This window comes from Leptinotarsa decemlineata, unplaced genomic scaffold (assembly GCF_025532065.1).
Source record: "Leptinotarsa decemlineata unplaced genomic scaffold, Ldec_3_MD MMD2_tig00004433_RagTag_RagTag, whole genome shotgun sequence".
In the NCBI taxonomy this organism is placed as follows: domain Eukaryota; kingdom Metazoa; phylum Arthropoda; class Insecta; order Coleoptera; family Chrysomelidae; genus Leptinotarsa; species Leptinotarsa decemlineata.
Window position 1 is genome coordinate 286,795 of NW_027412608.1, and position 19,759 is coordinate 306,553.

At 33.3% G+C, this 19,759-nt stretch overlaps 1 protein-coding gene across 4 annotated transcripts in view; it reads left to right on the forward strand.

Moving 5' to 3' along the window:
• Positions 1-19,759, forward strand: part of LOC111508414 (uncharacterized) — a 546,485-nt gene that overhangs the window by 21,852 nt on the left and 504,874 nt on the right. For all 4 annotated transcript variants that reach the window (XM_074179170.1, XM_074179173.1, XM_074179171.1 and 1 more), the window contains exon 2: positions 15,746-16,106. In XM_074179170.1, the coding sequence (XP_074035271.1) occupies positions 15,746-16,106 (361 nt within the window). The remainder of the gene's footprint in view (positions 1-15,745; positions 16,107-19,759) is intronic.

A 19,759-nucleotide genomic window follows, 5' to 3' on the forward strand; every position in this document is an offset into this window, starting at 1 on the left:
GATTCAACGATAAATTGTCATACAGCTGTAGAGAAAGACCTACAAAGTATGAGGAAAATGCTTGGACTTGATGAAGAATCCTACAAGTTTAGCAAGAAATACCATGTTGAAACGCTTGCATGTACCAAACCTCTTCTTCTCATCGTCAATGTCAATACTTCACTGAAGTTGAGTTCATAATCGTTGGTGGATTTCTTTTGGACAAAGTCACTTGGCGTAAAAATGTCACATTTCAGCAAATTTTCGAAGATTCTGCAGCTTATATTTTTAAATATTCAACTAATGCCACAATCATTTTCGACGGCTACAGCAGAGATAACTTTGGGGTCATCTTATAAATGTTACAGACGTGTGTGTAGTAAAATTTCACAAGAGCACAGATTCACCGAAAGGAGGATGGTTCCAAGAAAGCAAAAGGTTTTTTACCAAATGTAAAGAACAAGGTTAGATTCATTATGTTTTTGATAACTGACTTGAAAAAAGATTATGCTGATACTTTGATATTTCGTACAGCATTGAATGTAGCTGAAAATACTGATAAGACAGTTATTGTTTTCAGCACTGACGTGCAGTATCTAACTGCAGCAGGGATGAAGTGCACCCGATCATACAAGGGGTGCAGAGGTGAAAGTTACACTAATGCCTCGAACCTCGTTGATTATACTAATGACATCGGAGAAGATGACAACTGTTGTGATGATGACAATACCGAGGGGTGCAGAGGTGAAAGTTACACTAATGCCTCAGACCTCGTTGAATATACTAATGACATCGGTCAAGATGACAACTGTTGTGGTGATGACAGTACCAACTTCGACTAAGGGATGGATGATCGTCGATCAACAAAATACTAGCCGTCCAGCATATCGAAAAATCATTCAGGCAGTCTACGGGTCAGACTCAGATACTGACTCTGACAAAAAAAGCCGAAACGCAAGAAAATCCGGAAAATATAGGAGAATTAGGAGAACAAGAAGAAAATAAAGAAGACGAAACTGAAAATACAACGTATCCAGTAGAAGAACGGCTGGTTCAGTTCAAGTTTGAATGAATCAATTTATTCTCAAGTCTCTCCCCCCCAAAAAGAAGGAAATGCATTATATAATGAAACACTGTTTTTATTATTATTGATATTTTCATTATTCATTTAATTTTTTGTAATTCAGATGAAATACATTTCTTTATTTAATAATCATACTTGAAAGTATTATACCAATGATTACTATTTAAACCTTACACTATTTTAGAAACAATAAAATGATTTATAACTATAATTTGTGATTCAAATCAATTGTAAATAGAAGTATTACAAAAATAGCCGAATAATAATGAATAATTAGTTACGAATATAAAATTTGAAAAAATTGCAAGAAAATATAAATCAATAGATGAAAAAATATTTTTATTTTAGAATGAACAATTGCATCACTTGCAGACTGAATCGATAAACAACATTTTCTTGAAGGTATATTATCATATTTGCGATATTTGTCATGCTTGAAGTAAAAATTTGATAAGAACGAAATGATGACTGTCATTTTTAAAAACGAATGCATATAACAATTGGATAATGATAGTTACAAATTTGTCGAAAAGTTCATTTGGAAGATTTATCAATTCATTCCAAAAATGATATAATATATAGGGTGTTCCACTTGGAATTTCCAAGTTGATGTCTGCTACATTTAGATGTGGTAACAACGCGGAGATGAAAATATTTTCAAACGATAGATCACAGCCATCTACATCGGTAACCAAAATTTGAAACTCTCATCTTTTTTTGTTCTCTGGATACATCTAATAGACCATCGAATATGGAATACCCTGTATATACAGTGTCACCATTAAAGTGCGCATCATATGGGAAACTTTTTTTTCGAAAAGTTTCAATGAAGTTTAACTTTGGCACTTATTTGTGCTTTAAATTTAACTTGAAATGATGAGGCCAACTGCGACCCACTGACGTTCAGTGATTGTCAAATTCAACTTTTTTTTTTTGAAAAAAATTGAAAAAGTGCATTTCTAGATCGAATTTAACAAAAAGTTACTTGAAAAAGTGTCTATGGCAATTTTATATCCATATGCCAAATTTTATGCAACTAAGTTAAAGTTAACGTTTTGCTTATTTTTGACAGATATCCCCTTTATTTTAAAAAACAAGTTCGGTTAATTGTCATCAATTCATGTATACATAACAAACTCATCATGCAGTTTAACTTTTCTGATAAATTTTCACTTATACGGTCATTTTTAGAGAGAAATTAAAAGTGTGCTATAAAAATTTTAACATGAATGGTGCAAAGTTTCAATCACTTGGCTATTTTCTTAAACAAACGTCAGTACCTCCAATTTTGAAAAAGCAGACACAACTCAAAAACTGCATTAAGTATTGATAACATTACTAGAGTTAAAATTATATTAAAGTTTCAATATTCAGTATTTACAGATTATTTATAAACACTAACTAGGGCGGTAAGGATGCTTAATCACGTTGAATAAAATTTTTTAGTAGGTCTTGACAAACAAAATGCATGCTATGGTAGTGTCAAGTTGTTGATTTACTTGTCAAATTTTTAACAGTTATTGTTGCAATAATGTTGCTGTAGTTCTATCGAAATTATTTGCATTTTTTTAGTTGCCTCTGCTTTTTCGAAATCAAAGGTTTGTTTAAGAAAATAGCCAAGTGATTGAAACTTTGCCACCAGTCATGTTAAATTTTTTTTAGCAAATTTTTAATTTCTCTCTAAAAATGTCCGTATAAGTAAAAATGTATCAGAAAAGTTAAACTCCATGATGAGTTTGTTATGTATACATGAATTGATGACAATTAACCGAACTTGTTTTTTAAAATAAAGGGAATATCAGTTAAAAATAAGCAAAACTTTAACTTTATCCTAGTTGCATAAAATTTGGCATATGGATATAAAATTGCCGTAGAAACAACTTTTTCAAGTAAGTTGAATTTGACAAACACTGAACGTCAGTGGGTCGCAGTTGGCCGCATCATTTTAAGTTGAATTTAAAGCACAAACAAGTGCCGAAGTTAAACTTCATTATATATATATATATATATATATATATATATATATATATATATATATATATATATATATATATATATATATATATGCTATAAACCTCACGGGCTCCGTGAGGTTTATAGCAAAGAAAATTCAGGAAAAATTCAACAGAAAAGCGGGAGAAACATTTTTCACATACAGCGCCATCTTTGATACATAGCATGTACTACAAACCAATATTTTAAGTAGATGGCGCCGGTGCGTGATACATTGTTTGACAGCTGCTCATTGTTCTCTGCTCAGTTAATTTCATGTGACAAACCGGTATTGTGTGAAATTGTGAAAAAAAAGTGAAAAAAAATAAGTTATTCGTTTGCTAACATTTCAATTGGAAACCATCAAATCAGTCACGTGTATTGTGCAAATTTTTATTCAATTTCAATAGCAGGCATTTTTCTTTAAGGTGGTAAGTTGAACTGTGTAAATTATGTGGATCGTGCATTTGAGGTTAAATTCACCACTCTGTCCATAGTCCAAAATGCCTAGAGGACGACGTGCGAACATCGGCCGCCGCACAAGACATGCAAGCCAGCAACAAGTGTATTCACAGAACAAAATATAATAAGAAGAAAGACAAAATATAATAAGAGAAAATGCCCGATTGTGATAACGCGTGAGCACACGAAGATCATTGGCATCATACAATCGCTTGGCATTCCAATATGATCCCACTGCGAACTACAGTGATGATGAAAATTTAGATATTGGACCAATGACGACTGTATGCCGATATTGCAATGCGTTAAAGTTCAAAAGAGAAACGGCTGGATTGTGCTGCGCAAGTGGAAAAGTCAAACTGGATCCATTACTTACACCACCACAGCCACTGAAACCATTGTTCGATGGAAGTGATCCCGATTCCAGTCATTTTCTTCAACACATCCTTGAATACAATAACTGCTTTCGCATGACTTCCTTTAGAGCTAATATCATTCGAGAAGGCAGCTTCATGCCGACTTGCAAGGTGAAAGATACAACACACATAACCAATCACTCACACCAACACAATGAATTGCAACACATAACAACTACATATACACCACACACTACACATTGTTTGCAATTACAGATACAAGGACAAATATATCATTTGCATGGTTCAATGGTGCCAAAACCAGATAAACCGCATCAATTTCTGCAAATATATTTCATTTCGTCGATGGTGGATCAGCTGAATGTGCGGTGCAATATACTGCTACTGCGGACCTTCGGATCCAAGGAATACAACGCTTTGCGATGCTTGGTTGGCCGTTAGCAGCAACATATTTAATCCTTTCTGAACATATCCTTGTTCAGTGGAGACGGGTGGGGTTCTTTAACGAACAAAAAAATAAATAAAACTCGAATCGTTATACCAACTATATCATTAAATTAAACAACCTATCAAGTTCGATAATTCTCAACAAAATCAAATGAATCTTAATTGCTTGTCGTTGACAATTGACAGGGTGACAATGTTGTGGAACCGGAGCTGGATAAATATCTCAAAACAAGAGTCCGTCGATGAAAAACGTTTGACAGTTGGGGAAATCGCAATAATGAATGATGGCCTAGCCTGATTTCAGTAAGGAAAAGAGTGAGAGGAGTGACAGGAAAAGAAAGAAAAAGAGGGGCTATGGTGTAAACAGGGGTCAAAGGTCGATCTTCATGTAAATATTGCAATAGATGCAAAAATGCAATCTTGTAAATTGTATGGTAATATTATGTTCTTGAGGCAATTATTCGTCATAACTGTACTAGTTACATGCACTAAATTCCTTAACCTTTTAGTATATATACTGAAAGTGTACACTGTTAACGCTAGAGGTAAGTTGTTTAATTTTGACCCACTATAGGTTCTTTTAAAGTTGTTATTTATATGCTTTTTCTTTACACGAAATGAAGATGTGACTGAACTAATGGTCTAGCACAACTTGATAACTGTACAACTATAAAGAAAGAAAACAAAACAATTTGTGTAGTAATTCATGCACAATCAGTGAAAGCGACCATGCTGAGCAATAAAATGATAGAAATAAAGCACAGTTATGAAAAAAGCTTATCTGTTTCGTCGGTGTCTCCTTCAAGTCCTAATTCACTTCATGAGAGTATCCTAAGAGTTGGGGTGTTTAAATATCACTCGTGCATTGGGTCAATTAAAGCAGAAGCAAATCCCAGGTTCAGCACTATACTCCACTACTCTATTTCTTGATATATAAAGCAGAACAAATCAAGGATAATAAAAGAAGGAAACAGGTCTGAAAACAATGAATACATTCAGTATTCTATTGTAGTGAATGTTCAAATGAAGAAGGTAACATACCCTAGATGTTGTGTGGCCTCGAAAGTGATTACGTAGAACTCACGTCGAAGAAGGTTGGAATGTTCAGTACTCCAGAAAATATATCCACAAATGAGTGAAGGTGGTTAAGATTACCCAACTTATCAATAATCTGGTGCTTTTGAACGAGATTTCCAGAATAAATCCGCAAAATGCGTAAATTGAATATCACCATCAAAATGGAGGACTTCAATTTTTTTTTCCAGTTTTTTTCTTTTCTTCACATCTGTGCCAGATTCTAGTTACCTTTTTCCCAAATCAATGGTACCAAATGTGGACGAAATTTCAATCATAGAGAAGAATTTCAATACAGACATAAATCAATCTGAATGGATGATGATGACAAGTATAGGTTATGTTTTGAAATTTTATTTATTTTGTAATAACTGCTATATTTCTAATGATCTAAGTGACTGAAGAGACCAAGTTTACTGCCAGAGATAGTGAGAGTAGGAAAATTTGAGAAGAATTGAAATAAAAAAAAAATATTTAATAATAATGATTATCTGTAAGGGCATGACCACATATAATATAGATTTGTTGACAATCCGATTCCTCTATTTATTTTCTCCTTCTTCCCTTCCTTTTTAGTCTAAAATTCTTAATATCTAAAAAGGGAAAATAAAACCGTAACAATACAGGGAACACAACAGTTAAAGAGACGAATTATTGAACAGTTGCAAGCATTTTTTCACGCTAATAGCGATGTGGTTAATATGTTCAAAACAGCATTGGAACGAATGCCATCGGATACGCACAAATTTGTCATAAGAGCGGATTGTACCCCAACAGGTGAACATGTGCGAAGATTCAATGCACCCACCGTTAATGATGTTGCTGCAATTATTGGTGGCGATCCAACTAAATCGCGAGACATTGTCGTTCAGCGAAGAAGCAATATCATGCATCGTGTAAACGAGACACATCGTTTGTACGATGCGTTACAATATCCAATCATTTATTGGCAAGGGCAAGACGGATACGACATCACGTTGAAGATGGTCGATCCAATCACAGGTACAATATTCACACACTAAATTGGTTTCCATTAACAATTCATATAATTTTGCATTTTCAGGCGTATCAACGAATAAAAATCTAAGCGCAATGAATTACTATGCGTATCGTATGATGATTTGTACACATGAGGAAAATGTCATTCTGAAGTGCTGTCGGCTATTCCAGCAATTCGCTGTCGACATGTATGTCAAAGTCGAGACCAAACGGTTAGCGGTCATCCGATTCAATCAGGCAAAGCTACGATCTGAGGACTATATACACTTGCGTTATGCTATTCATTCAGATGGTGATGTTCAGAATATTGGACGTCTGACGATTCTCCCATCATCTTATATCGGAAGCCCACGCCACATGCACGAATACGCTCAAGACGATATGACGTACGTGCGAAATTATTATGGAACTCCGGATTTATTTATTACGTTCACATGCAATCCGAAGTGGACGGAAATTGAACGTGAGTTGGAACCGGGCCAAAAACCGCAAGATCGCCATGACATAATCGCCAGAGTATTTCAGCAAAAACTCAAGGTTATGATGGATGTGCTTACTAAGTATCGAGTTTTTGGTGACACGTTGTTATATGTACTCTGTGGAATGGCAGAAGCGTGGACTACCGCATGCTCATATTCTAATTTGGTTGCTGAACAAATTACATTCAAATGAACTGAATGACATCATATCATCTGAAATTCCTGATCCAGTCACTGATCCCCATCTACACGACATTGTGACGACACAGATGGTGCATGGACCGTGCGGTGCATTAAATCCATTATCGCCTTACATGGCTGATGGAAAGTGCACAAAACGATATCCGCGACCGTTAGTTGCTGAAACAGTCACAGGGAACGATGGATATCCAGTTTATCGTCGGCGTTCAAAAGAAGATAATGGTCGAACTATCAAAGTTAAAGTTCAAAATCAAGAGATTGAGATCGGAAATGAATTCATTGTACCATATTGCCCGCTGCTATCACAAATTTTCGAAACACATGCAAACGTTGAGAGTTGTCATTACTTCACTGAGGCTAATGCGGTACAACGAGCTGAGAGACCACCATCGACAACATTGACTAGCTTCTTTGCAATGTGTGAAGCAGATCCATTCGCAGCGACGCTGATGTACGTTGAAATGCCCAAGTATTACACTTGGAATCAATCAACAAAGAAATTCCAACGTCGCAAACAAGGAACCCCAGTTCCAGATTGGCCACAGGTGTTTTCCACTGATGCACTAGGTCGCATGTATACTGTTCATCCTAGAAATGATGAATGTTTTTATTTGCGACTGCTGTTGGTAAATGTACGTGGACCAAAATCATTTGCGCATTTGAAAACTGTGAATGGCCACCAATGCCAAACATATCGAGAAGCATGTCAACTATTGGGTTTGCTGGAGAACGATTCTCATTGGGATTTAACACTTGCGGATTCAGTTGTTTCATCAAATGCGTACCAAATACGAACGCTGTTCGCAATTATCATCACCACATGTTTTCCTTCACAATCAATTCAGTTATGAAACAAATACAAAGACGACTTATGTGAAGATATCTTGCATCGCTAGTATATATATATATATATATATATATATATATATATATATATATATATATATATATATATATATATATATATATATAAATAAATATATATAAATAAAAAGATAAGTACTCTTTGATCATTCCCATATTGATTTCAGTACCGGGCAGGCGGTCCTCGATTGAAGACAAAATGAGAAAAAACCAAGAAAGTACTTGATGAAAATAGCTGCGTAAACGCAAGCGAGACATATATATATATATATATATATATATATATATATATATATATATATATATATATATATATATATCCAACTATCAATAGAGCTTCCGTACATTTACAATTTTCTATCAATCGGGCGTCCGGTTTCAATGAGGCGTCCATATATGGACGCCGAATTGTTTCACCATGCCAGGCAGTTCAGAGGTTCCCTATCTTCCATCTGACAAAATTTCAGATGGGCGCCTATTTATCAATTTCATTGTCAAAATTATATGTATTGGCGTATATTCTAGTTGAGTCTTTTTTATTTTGGTGGCGCTCGGGAGGTACGCGTATACTTGTGCCGTATATTTTTCATACATGTGAGCGATTATGAGGCGTCCATATAACTGACAACAATGCAATAGTTTTTGCGAGAGGGAAGTCTCAATGATTTGTTAGAAATATCGTTGATTTGGTATGTTTGTAGGTCGGCGCCGGTTTCATACACAGGGTGACAATTTGAAAACTTACAAGGTCTATCTCTGAGCAACCAAATAAAATATAAGAAATCGCTGAAAACAACTTTCATAATACAAAGGGAGAAACAAATGATGTGATGACTAACTTGTTTTTTCTCTCACACCCTTGCCCCCAGCCACCACAACTTCATATTTTTGAAAGGCAACCACCTACTTGTGATACATTATCTGAAAGCTCTTAAGATATGCTCTTCAATGGTACTCTTCAAAGCTACATTCGATGCAGTAAGTTTTGGTTCATCAAATAAAAGAATTCATTCAGAATAAATTTTATTTTCTATTATTAATTTAGTAAATTTTCAAAAACATGATTTTTACCATCGTAGCATTAATATTAAGACTTGAATATTTTACGCCTCTTCTATTTTTTTTTATTCGTCTCGATAATAGATAGGGATAGATAGGGAAGGAGAGTGGCACCTTGTTTTAGAGGTCTTTCGAATACCTTTACTACTCTGTCAACAGAAAATTTTTGTGACGATTAGTTTTCGAGATAATTTGAAGTTTTAAAGGTATTTGCATTGAGTTCAACTCTTTTTAAAATAAATCAAATTGTTTTTAAGGTGCAAGTTACGTTCAGAACTCTCATAAAAAAAATAAATTTTTGCTTTTTATGACAACCTGCTAATACGTGTCCATTTGATGTCGAATTATTTGTTTATTACGAGGAGATTTCTCCGGGGATGGGGTTGGTTACCACCATTACATTTTAGGTAAATTGGGTGGCACCTACTTATGAAGGTTGAATTGCCTCTTCAAGAAGTTGTTAATAAGAATCACCGGTTGAATTTCCATCAATGAAAAATGAACCTATAATATGATTGCCTAATATTCCGGCCCAGATATTCAACTTTTGGGGATGTTGGGTATGTATTTCTGCGTATTGTCTTGGGTTTTCATCCGACCAATAACGGCAATTGTAACGGTTCACGCAACCATTTGAATAAAATGAGCTTTCGTCCGAATAACAGATGTTATAAAGCAGTTCGGGATTTTGCATTAATATTTCACTCATGCCCTCACAAAACTCCTGTCTTCGGTCAAAATCATCCTCATTGAGTTCACGAACAAGTTTAATTTTGTAAGGATGGTATTTGTGGTTTTTAAGGATTCTCCATGCGATCATATGGCTTATTCCTGCCATTGCGGATAAACCTCTGGTACTTAACCTGGGATTGGCGATGACTTGACCAAACACTACAATCGCATTATCGTCATTCACTACCCTTCTCTGAACATCACTTTTTTCATTTAAAACCGAACCTGTCTCCCTGAATTTTGTGACCAAATCCAGAACGTGATTTCTGCTTAGGTGTTTACCAGGTTTTTGCTCGTTAAATAAAATTGATGTTTTATTAGCATTTTGGTCGTTGCCAAAAAATGAAGCAATAACTGAAACCCTTTCGGCAGTAGTGAAAGAAATGTTTAAACAAATAACAATACACGACCCGTTTCAACAAAACAATCGAACGTTGTTATTTAACAAAAAATTGATAAGAAGAACTGCTTAAAATTTTTTTTATTTAGGCATACAAGTTACCGAGTGGTCTGTCTAATGTATTATCAACATGGCAATTTTAACTTCAAATTATCTCGAAAACTAATCGTTACAAAAATTTTCTTTTAACAGAGTTGTGAAGGTATTCGAAAGACCTTTAAAACAAGGTGCCACTCGACCTACTTTCCCCATCTAAATAAAGGTCGTCGGACGCACCTCTCTGAGGGGGTGCGTACTACAAAAAATCTGATTAGTCTGAAAGGTGTCCCCCTTCAATTAGAAATCGACGTGTCCGAGCTTTTTTGAAAATCTTACTTTTTATATTCAAAAACGGCTCTGTTAGGTTTTCGTTGTTACACACTGTATATAGAAGAAAATGTAAATGGCGAAATGTATGATCACATGCTAGAAAGATCTATCGAACCTCGGATAGTTCATGAATTAGAGAATCACAGAGACATACACGGCAATTTATCTTTGAAAGAAAATGTATTACATTTTCAACAGAATGGGGAACCTTATTATTTTGTAGTTCCAGTTATTCAATGGTTAGATAATAATTATGCTGATCAATGTATTGGAAGAATAGATTCTACTGAATGGCCTCTCACATCCCTGGACCTATCTCCTCTAGATTTTTTCCTCTGGGCCACTTACTTAAAATAGGTTGTTTTAAAGACGACGCAATCTGATTCAATAAAGCCACTGAAGGAAAGAATAATCCAAGAATGCTGAGCTATTTTCAGAGAAACATTTGCCAATGTTTCGGAATGACTTTCGGAAATGAAAATTGCGAAAGTTATAAACAATTTAGTGAAAAATAAAAAATGGGTCCAGTTTTTTGGAAATATCTCAAAAACTAATTGGAATTTTCAAAATCGAAAAAAAAAAAATTCGAAAAGAGGAAGAAATTTCCTATCGAAAAGTCCTGACTACCGGAACTGTAGGACCAATATTTATAATTTTCCCGGAGCTCTGAAATATAGCTCTAAATCGGGTGTTTAGCCGCGCGTAGGCCGTGCCTGTTTGGGCTAAGCTTTACAAAAGAGTGTTTACCATATAAAATATATGAACCAAGGAATGAAAAAATTCAGTCATATAGTCAAAAGATAAATGAACAATAATTTGTCGGTAAAAATTTTTTTTTGCAATTATTCGATTCATTATGCTATTGTTAATTAACAATTTTTTATCACTCGATTATCATTATTGCAAATGTAATATTTTCACACTTTAAACTAAAAGTGTGAAATTTTTTCCTTTCGTAGAGTTATGATTATAACGGTTAGGAATAGATTCATTTTCGAAATATTGAAAAATTATTATTTTTCAATTATTTATTAACAATTTACTGCATTTTTTAATGAAAAAGTTTAATAAATAATCGAAAAAATTTTTTTATTCATCATTATTACTGATATGTTTTTTTTAAATCAGAAGCTACATAAAAATATTTTTTTTATTTCATCACTTATTGTTTAAAACTTTGTTATAAATTCGATAAAAAATGGAGTGAATAAAAAAATGCATGGTTTTTTTCATTCATCAATTGCAACTGGAACAAAAATGAAATGAAAACATTCATTTGTTTATAACAAATTGTTTATTCAATACACAATGGAGAATTTTAAAAATTAAATTGTTTTTGTTCCGAATTAAAAACAAGATGAATAATTATTTTAAAAAATTGGTTTCTTAATATTATTAATTGGTGGTAAAAAAATTGTTACTCAACAAATGCGTTTTTTTGCATTGTAAAAATTTCTTCAAGAGACAATTGAAAAAAATCATGATTTTTATCAAAAATTAAGATCCAAAAAAAATTCAATCATGTTATAAACAATGCATTTGTTTATAATAAATTTTTAAACAATGAGTGATAAAAATTTTAAAGAAATATGTTCATCTAACTTCTGATTTGTTGATGATCGAGCGATAGAAAATTGTTAATTAACAATAGCGTAATAAATCGAATAACTGCAATAAACATTTTTTACCGACAGATTATTGTTCATTTATCATTTGAGTATATGCCTGAATTCTTTCATTCCTTAATTTATATATTTTAAATGCTGAAATTTTTTTTAGTAAAAATGGCCCAAACAGGCACGGCTCACGCGCGGCCAGACAGCCGATTTCGAGCTCATTTTCAGGGCTTCGGGAAAATTATATATATTGGTCCTACAGTTCCGGGAGTTGAAACTTTTTTATAGGAAATTTCTTCCTATTTTCGAATTTTCGATTTTGAAAATCTCAATTAGTTTTAGAAATATTTTCAAAAAATTAAATCCATTCTTTATTATTCTCTAAATTGTTTATAACTTTTGCTATTTTCATTTTCGGAAGTCGTCCGTTTTCAAAAACTTTCTAGACGCTATTCCGAATCGAATGACACCTCAACCATAATTTTCGGAGACTGCTGAAGAAAGTTCGGAAAAAAGCACTTCTTGATCAGATTAGTCAAGTTCAAACATAGCTTAACAATCTTTCAACAGCTACAGATTGGGGATGAGAAAAAACAGAGACTCTGTTTTTGCCCATGAAAACACCATAATCATTGGCAGGTTTAGAATTACTGAAACTAGTTCATTGTAGTTGCATAGTAGGTATCTAACTGCAGTAAAACTTAAAGCAGTAGAAAAACAGTGATGAGTGCATCCGATGTTGTTGGGATGATGACAATTTCAACTTCGAGTACGGCATGATTGTTGATCAACAAAATACTAACCATCCAGTATATCGAAAACTGATTCAGGCATTCTACGTATCAAACTCAGATACTAACTCTGACGGTTAAGAATGCGTTAATAATAAATTGTTTTGGTAATAAATGATAAAATTAATTATGAAAAATGTTTCTGTCAATTTGTAGAGAAATGTCAATTATGATTTTCAAAATAGAAAACATTCTCCGAATAATCATTTGAACATTCGAGATACATAAAAAAACGTTCATAAACAATTAAAAATCGTATTTTTTTCTGAATATCATATTATGAAGATAAAAATTTTTTGAATTCCCATACGGTCATACACAATTTATAAACAAATTGCGCTAAAACAGTTTGTTCAACTTACCGAATGTCTTTATTTGATACAGAAACAGGATATAATGATAAATATATAGAAAAATTAAAACAATATGTTATGTTACTAAAAAAAATCATAATGAACAAAATATAATGTTTTTGAACTTTTATAATGTGATCTTGTGGAGCACATTGATAAAAAGAGATTCACGTTCATTACAAGACCAAACACGACTATGATACGATATTTCATCATGGAATCCTAGTGCCTATCTTCCGGCTCCATCATCAGATCAGCTCCAGAGTACCTACCATATTGTCATCAAAATCACATAAAACTGCCAATTTTCATAACGCTACGATCTTTAAAAGATGGTTAAATTAGTTTTCTTAGATTTGACTACATAGTTACATACATACATACAGGTCGACCTAATAAAAGCGTATTAAAAACGAAAAACTCTAGAAAAAATTAAAAAATATTTAGGTCAGTCCTTAAAGAAATATTGAAAAATGCATGACTCGAAAAATCGTATACCATACACGGAAATGAATCTTGACAGGTCTTGATGCCTTCTAGATGGCTATCCTGTGTAGTGTGTATCAGCCAAATGGAATAAATATGACACTGAGTAAATATGACTGTGCTCAACAAAACACTCAGGCACGTCCAATTTTTAACAACCAAATTTTTCAATGCTCAATAACTCAGTTAACGGGAACAACAACTCGACCACGAACTCGGGCTTTGCAACCGTTACCACATCGCCTCTGATAATGTATACCGCAGTAGTAGACGAAACGTCAGGCATAAAAACCTGCAAACCACGCAAACGCTGAAAACAGATTTTACACTGTCATCTACGGCCGTGAATATTTACATTCTTTGGTAATTCATATTATTTATCCTATCGTCTGTCATTTTGGCGTCTTCAACTAGTGTGAATACTTTGAATTCTTGCTGTTTTCTAATGGAAATATACAATGAACTTTTTGTAATTAAAGTTGAACTTTCAATAATCACACCATGCATGTGTCGGTTTCACTTCTCCTATCATTATATTCGGCTCGCTTAAATATCATACAGTGTTAAAATGGAAATATGCCAACCAAGACAAAAATTATCGAATGATATTGAAAATTTCGTTATGGAATAAACTTTTCATGATCAGTCAATATCACTTGGTACCTATGTAAAAATGAAATACATACCGGCTACCTGAAATCCATACGCAATTTGTCGTTGGCACAACGCTTGTTGAAAAACAGATGTGAAGAAATTAAAACCCACTTGCTGCCTACATTTAATGCGGTAAATATTGGCAACGTTGTAAGGATTCCCAATAATCTATTTCATGTATGAAAATATACTTATTGGACTCCCTATTATCAATCAGATGTCTGATGATGGTGTATACTGAGGAGTTCTTATGAATGTTTGACGGACGGACGCTCTACTATCGAATCAATAGTGAACTCAATTTTTTTATGGTGGTAAAAATGTCATGCCAGCCTACAGAAATCAGTTTTCTAGTACTTACCATGAAATATATTCGGTAAATTCTTCAAATTATGATGGACGCCCTATCAGCGCATTCAATGTATGGATGCCATATTGATATCGGGATGTATATATATATATATATATATATATATATATATATATATATAGAAAAACCCAAAAGCTCTGTTTCAAAGATAAATATCTGTAAATAAAATCAATCTAAGGACTACCGAGGTCTTACCTTTTAACGTGTGATTTCTAACACTCTAGCAAAGCATCAAGTGAGCTACATTTTTGTAAAGGTAATTTTAAGCTCCATTGAAATTTGCAGGAATATACAGGGTATCTCGTTAAAAAAAAATGTTTTCCATCAATCTTATTTGGAAAAATACGTTTTTTACTCCATTGAATTCTATGTGAAAAAGTGCGTCGGAAATGTTTGCATAGAAATAAAAAAAATTTGACAGGAAAAAATGTACACTATCTTTTTGAAAATGCACAATTTCAAAAAGCATGCTGTAACTCAGAAATGATGATAGATATCGATATGCGGTGTTCACCATTAAGTTTGTCATAAAATTTGACCTTCAGACACAGTCATCAGTTTTGTGCTATCTAGTTTGAGAACAGGAGTTTCTCTTCCAAAGTTTAATATTTGGCCCACTCTGTACAACCTTTTCATTTCATCAAAACAATTGTGGGGTATCCTGGCTGTATGGTATTGTGGGGTATAACAAAATGAGATGAAAACATAATATATATGATATTGGAATGAGATAAGGTCAGTACGATCTATAAACAGCTCAATACCTTCTGTTTTGTTATTCACAGCTTAGAGTCATGCATTGTTGAGACCTGCTTACTGAAGTCAAATTTATAATCACTGTGAATTTTATAGTAAAAATGTTTCGGTAAATTTTGTTCTCATTCCTAACACTAAACATCTAAACATCATTAATGAAACTTTCTTCTTTCTGATTAATATTATGTTACTTTTTTACAGTCATGGTTGAAAGAAGGTTTGCCATCTCTAATATGTGAAACATGTATAGACCGTTTGAGAGTTGCTTATGACTTTCGAGTTATCTGTCTTCAGTCCGATTATACATTAAGCAGATATCTAAATCTATCAGAGGAAAAATACCGTATGTCCTATGCTTCAAAATACCCATGCACAGTAACACCTCCGAATGAAAATCTGTCAATGATTAACACGGATGAGCAGAATATTGGATATATTCATTTGAAGCATTTTTTAGACAGTGAGGAAGAACAGATGAAGAATGATCGATTGTTGAAATCTATTTCATCCTGTAATATTACAAATGAAAGTACTCCCTTATCTGTTGCAACCAACAAAATAGGTAATTGACCTTTTTTTATTTTACTCAAAATATTTAATTAATAAGTTAATAAAAACTATATATGTATATATATATATATATATATATATATATATATATATATATATATATATATATATATATATATATATATATATATATCCAACTATCAATAGAGCTTCCGTACATTTACAATTTTCTATCAATCGGGCGTCCGGTTTCAATGAGGCGTCCATATATGGACGCCGAATTGTTTCACCATGCCAGGCAGTTCAGAGGTTCCCTATCTTCCATCTGACAAAATTTCAGATGGGCGCCTATTTATCAATTTCATTGTCAAAATTATATGTATTGGCGTATATTCTAGTTGAGTCTTTTTTATTTTGGTGGCGCTCGGGAGGTACGCGTATACTTGTGCCGTATATTTTTCATACATGTGAGCGATTATGAGGCGTCCATATAACTGACAACAATGCAATAGTTTTTGCGAGAGGGAAGTCTCAATGATTTGTTAGAAATATCGTTGATTTGGTATGTTTGTAGGTCGGCGCCGGTTTCATACACAGGGTGACAATTTGAAAACTTACAAGGTCTATCTCTGAGCAACCAAATAAAATATAAGAAATCGCTGAAAACAACTTTCATAATACAAAGGGAGAAACAAATGATGTGATGACTAACTTGTTTTTTCTCTCACACCCTTGCCCCCAGCCACCACAACTTCATATTTTTGAAAGGCAACCACCTACTTGTGATACATTATCTGAAAGCTCTTAAGATATGCTCTTCAATGGTACTCTTCAAAGCTACATTCGATGCAGTAAGTTTTGGTTCATCAAATAAAAGAATTCATTCAGAATAAATTTTATTTTCTATTATTAATTTAGTAAATTTTCAAAAACATGATTTTTACCATCGTAGCATTAATATTAAGACTTGAATATTTTACGCCTCTTCTATTTTTTTTTATTCGTCTCGATAATAGATAGGGATAGATAGGGAAAGAGAGTGGCACCTTGTTTTAGAGGTCTTTCGAATACCTTTACTACTCTGTCAACAGAAAATTTTTGTGACGATTAGTTTTTGAGATAATTTGAAGTTTTAAAGGTATTTGCATTGAGTTCAACTCTTTTTAAAATAAATCAAATTGTTTTTAAGGTGCAAGTTACGTTCAGAACTCTCATAAAAAAAATAAATTTTTGCTTTTTATGACAACCTGCTAATACGTGTCCATTTGATGTCGAATTATTTGTTTATTACGAGGAGATTTCTCCGGGGGATGGGGTTGGTTACCACCATTACATTTTAGGTAAATTGAGTGGCACCTACTTATGAAGGTTGAATTGCCTCTTCAAGAAGTTGTTAATAAGAATCACCGGTTGAATTTCCATCAATGAAAAATGAACCTATAATATGATTGCCTAATATTCCGGCCCAGATATTCAACTTTTGGGGATGTTGGGTATGTATTTCTGCGTATTGTCTTGGGTTTTCATCCGACCAATAACGGCAATTGTAACGGTTCACGCAACCATTTGAATAAAATGAGCTTTCGTCCGAATAACAGATGTTATAAAGCAGTTCGGGATTTTGCATTAATATTTCACTCATGCCCTCACAAAACTCCTGTCTTCGGTCAAAATCATCCTCATTGAGTTCACGAACAAGTTTAATTTTGTAAGGATGGTATTTGTGGTTTTTAAGGATTCTCCATGCGATCATATGGCTTATTCCTGCCATTGCGGATAAACCTCTGGTACTTAACCTGGGATTGGCGATGACTTGACCAAACACTACAATCGCATTATCGTCATTCACTACCCTTCTCTGAACATCACTTTTTTCATTTAAAACCGAACCTGTCTCCCTGAATTTTGTGACCAAATCCAGAACGTGATTTCTGCTTAGGTGTTTACCAGGTTTTTGCTCGTTAAATAAAATTGATGTTTTATTAGCATTTTGGTCGTTGCCAAAAAATGAAGCAATAACTGAAACCCTTTCGGCAGTAGTGAAAGAAATGTTTAAACAAATAACAATACACGACCCGTTTCAACAAAACAATCGAACGTTGTTATTTAACAAAAAATTGATAAGAAGAACTGCTTAAAATTTTTTTTATTTAGGCATACAAGTTACCGAGTGGTCTGTCTAATGTATTATCAACATGGCAATTTTAACTTCAAATTATCTCGAAAACTAATCGTTACAAAAATTTTCTTTTAACAGAGTTGTGAAGGTATTCGAAAGACCTTTAAAACAAGGTGCCACTCGACCTACTTTCCCCATCTAAATAAAGGTCGTCGGACGCACCTCTCTGAGGGGGTGCGTACTACAAAAAATCTGATTAGTCTGAAAGGTGTCCCCCTTCAATTAGAAATCGACGTGTCCGAGCTTTTTTGAAAATCTTACTTTTTATATTCAAAAACGGCTCTGTTAGGTTTTCGTTGTTACACACTGTATATAGAAGAAAATGTAAATGGCGAAATGTATGATCACATGCTAGAAAGATCTATCGAACCTCGGATAGTTCATGAATTAGAGAATCACAGAGACATACACGGCAATTTATCTTTGAAAGAAAATGTATTACATTTTCAACAGAATGGGGAACCTTATTATTTTGTAGTTCCAGTTATTCAATGGTTAGATAATAATTATGCTGATCAATGTATTGGAAGAAGAGATTCTACTGAATGGCCTCTCACATCCCTGGACCTATCTCCTCTAGATTTTTTCCTCTGGGCCACTTACTTAAAATAGGTTGTTTTAAAGACGACGCAATCTGATTCAATAAAGCCACTGAAGGAAAAAATAATCCAAGAATACTGAGCTATTTTCAGAGAAACATTTGCCAATGTTTCGGAATGACTTTCGGAAATGAAAATTGCGAAAGTTATAAACAATTTAGTGAAAAATAAAAAATGGGTCCAGTTTTTTGGAAATATCTCAAAAACTAATTGGAATTTTCAAAATCGAAAAAAAAAAAATTCGAAAAGAGGAAGAAATTTCCTATCGAAAAGTCCTGACTACCGGAACTGTAGGACCAATATTTATAATTTTCCCGGAGCTCTGAAATAGAGCTCTAAATCGGGTGTTTAGCCGCGCGTAGGCCGTGCCTGTTTGGGCTAAGCTTTACAAAAGAGTGTTTACCATATAAAATATATGAACCAAGGAATGAAAAAATTCAGTCATATAGTCAAAAGATAAATGAACAATAATTTGTCGGTAAAAATTTTTTTTTGCAATTATTCGATTCATTATGCTATTGTTAATTAACAATTTTTTATCACTCGATTATAATTATTGCAAATGTAATATTTTCACACTTTAAACTAAAAGTGTGAAATTTTTTCCTTTCGTAGAGTTATGATTATAACGGTTAGGAATAGATTCATTTTCGAAATATTGAAAAATTATTATTTTTCAATTATTTATTAACAATTTACTGCATTTTTTAATGAAAAAGTTTAATAAATAATCGAAAAAATTTTTTTATTCATCATTATTACTGATATGTTTTTTTTTAAATCAGAAGCTACATAAAAATATTTTTTTTATTTCATCACTTATTGTTTAAAACTTTGTTATAAATTCGATAAAAAATGGAGTGAATAAAAAAATGCATGGTTTTTTTCATTCATCAATTGCAACTGGAACAAAAATGAAATGAAAAC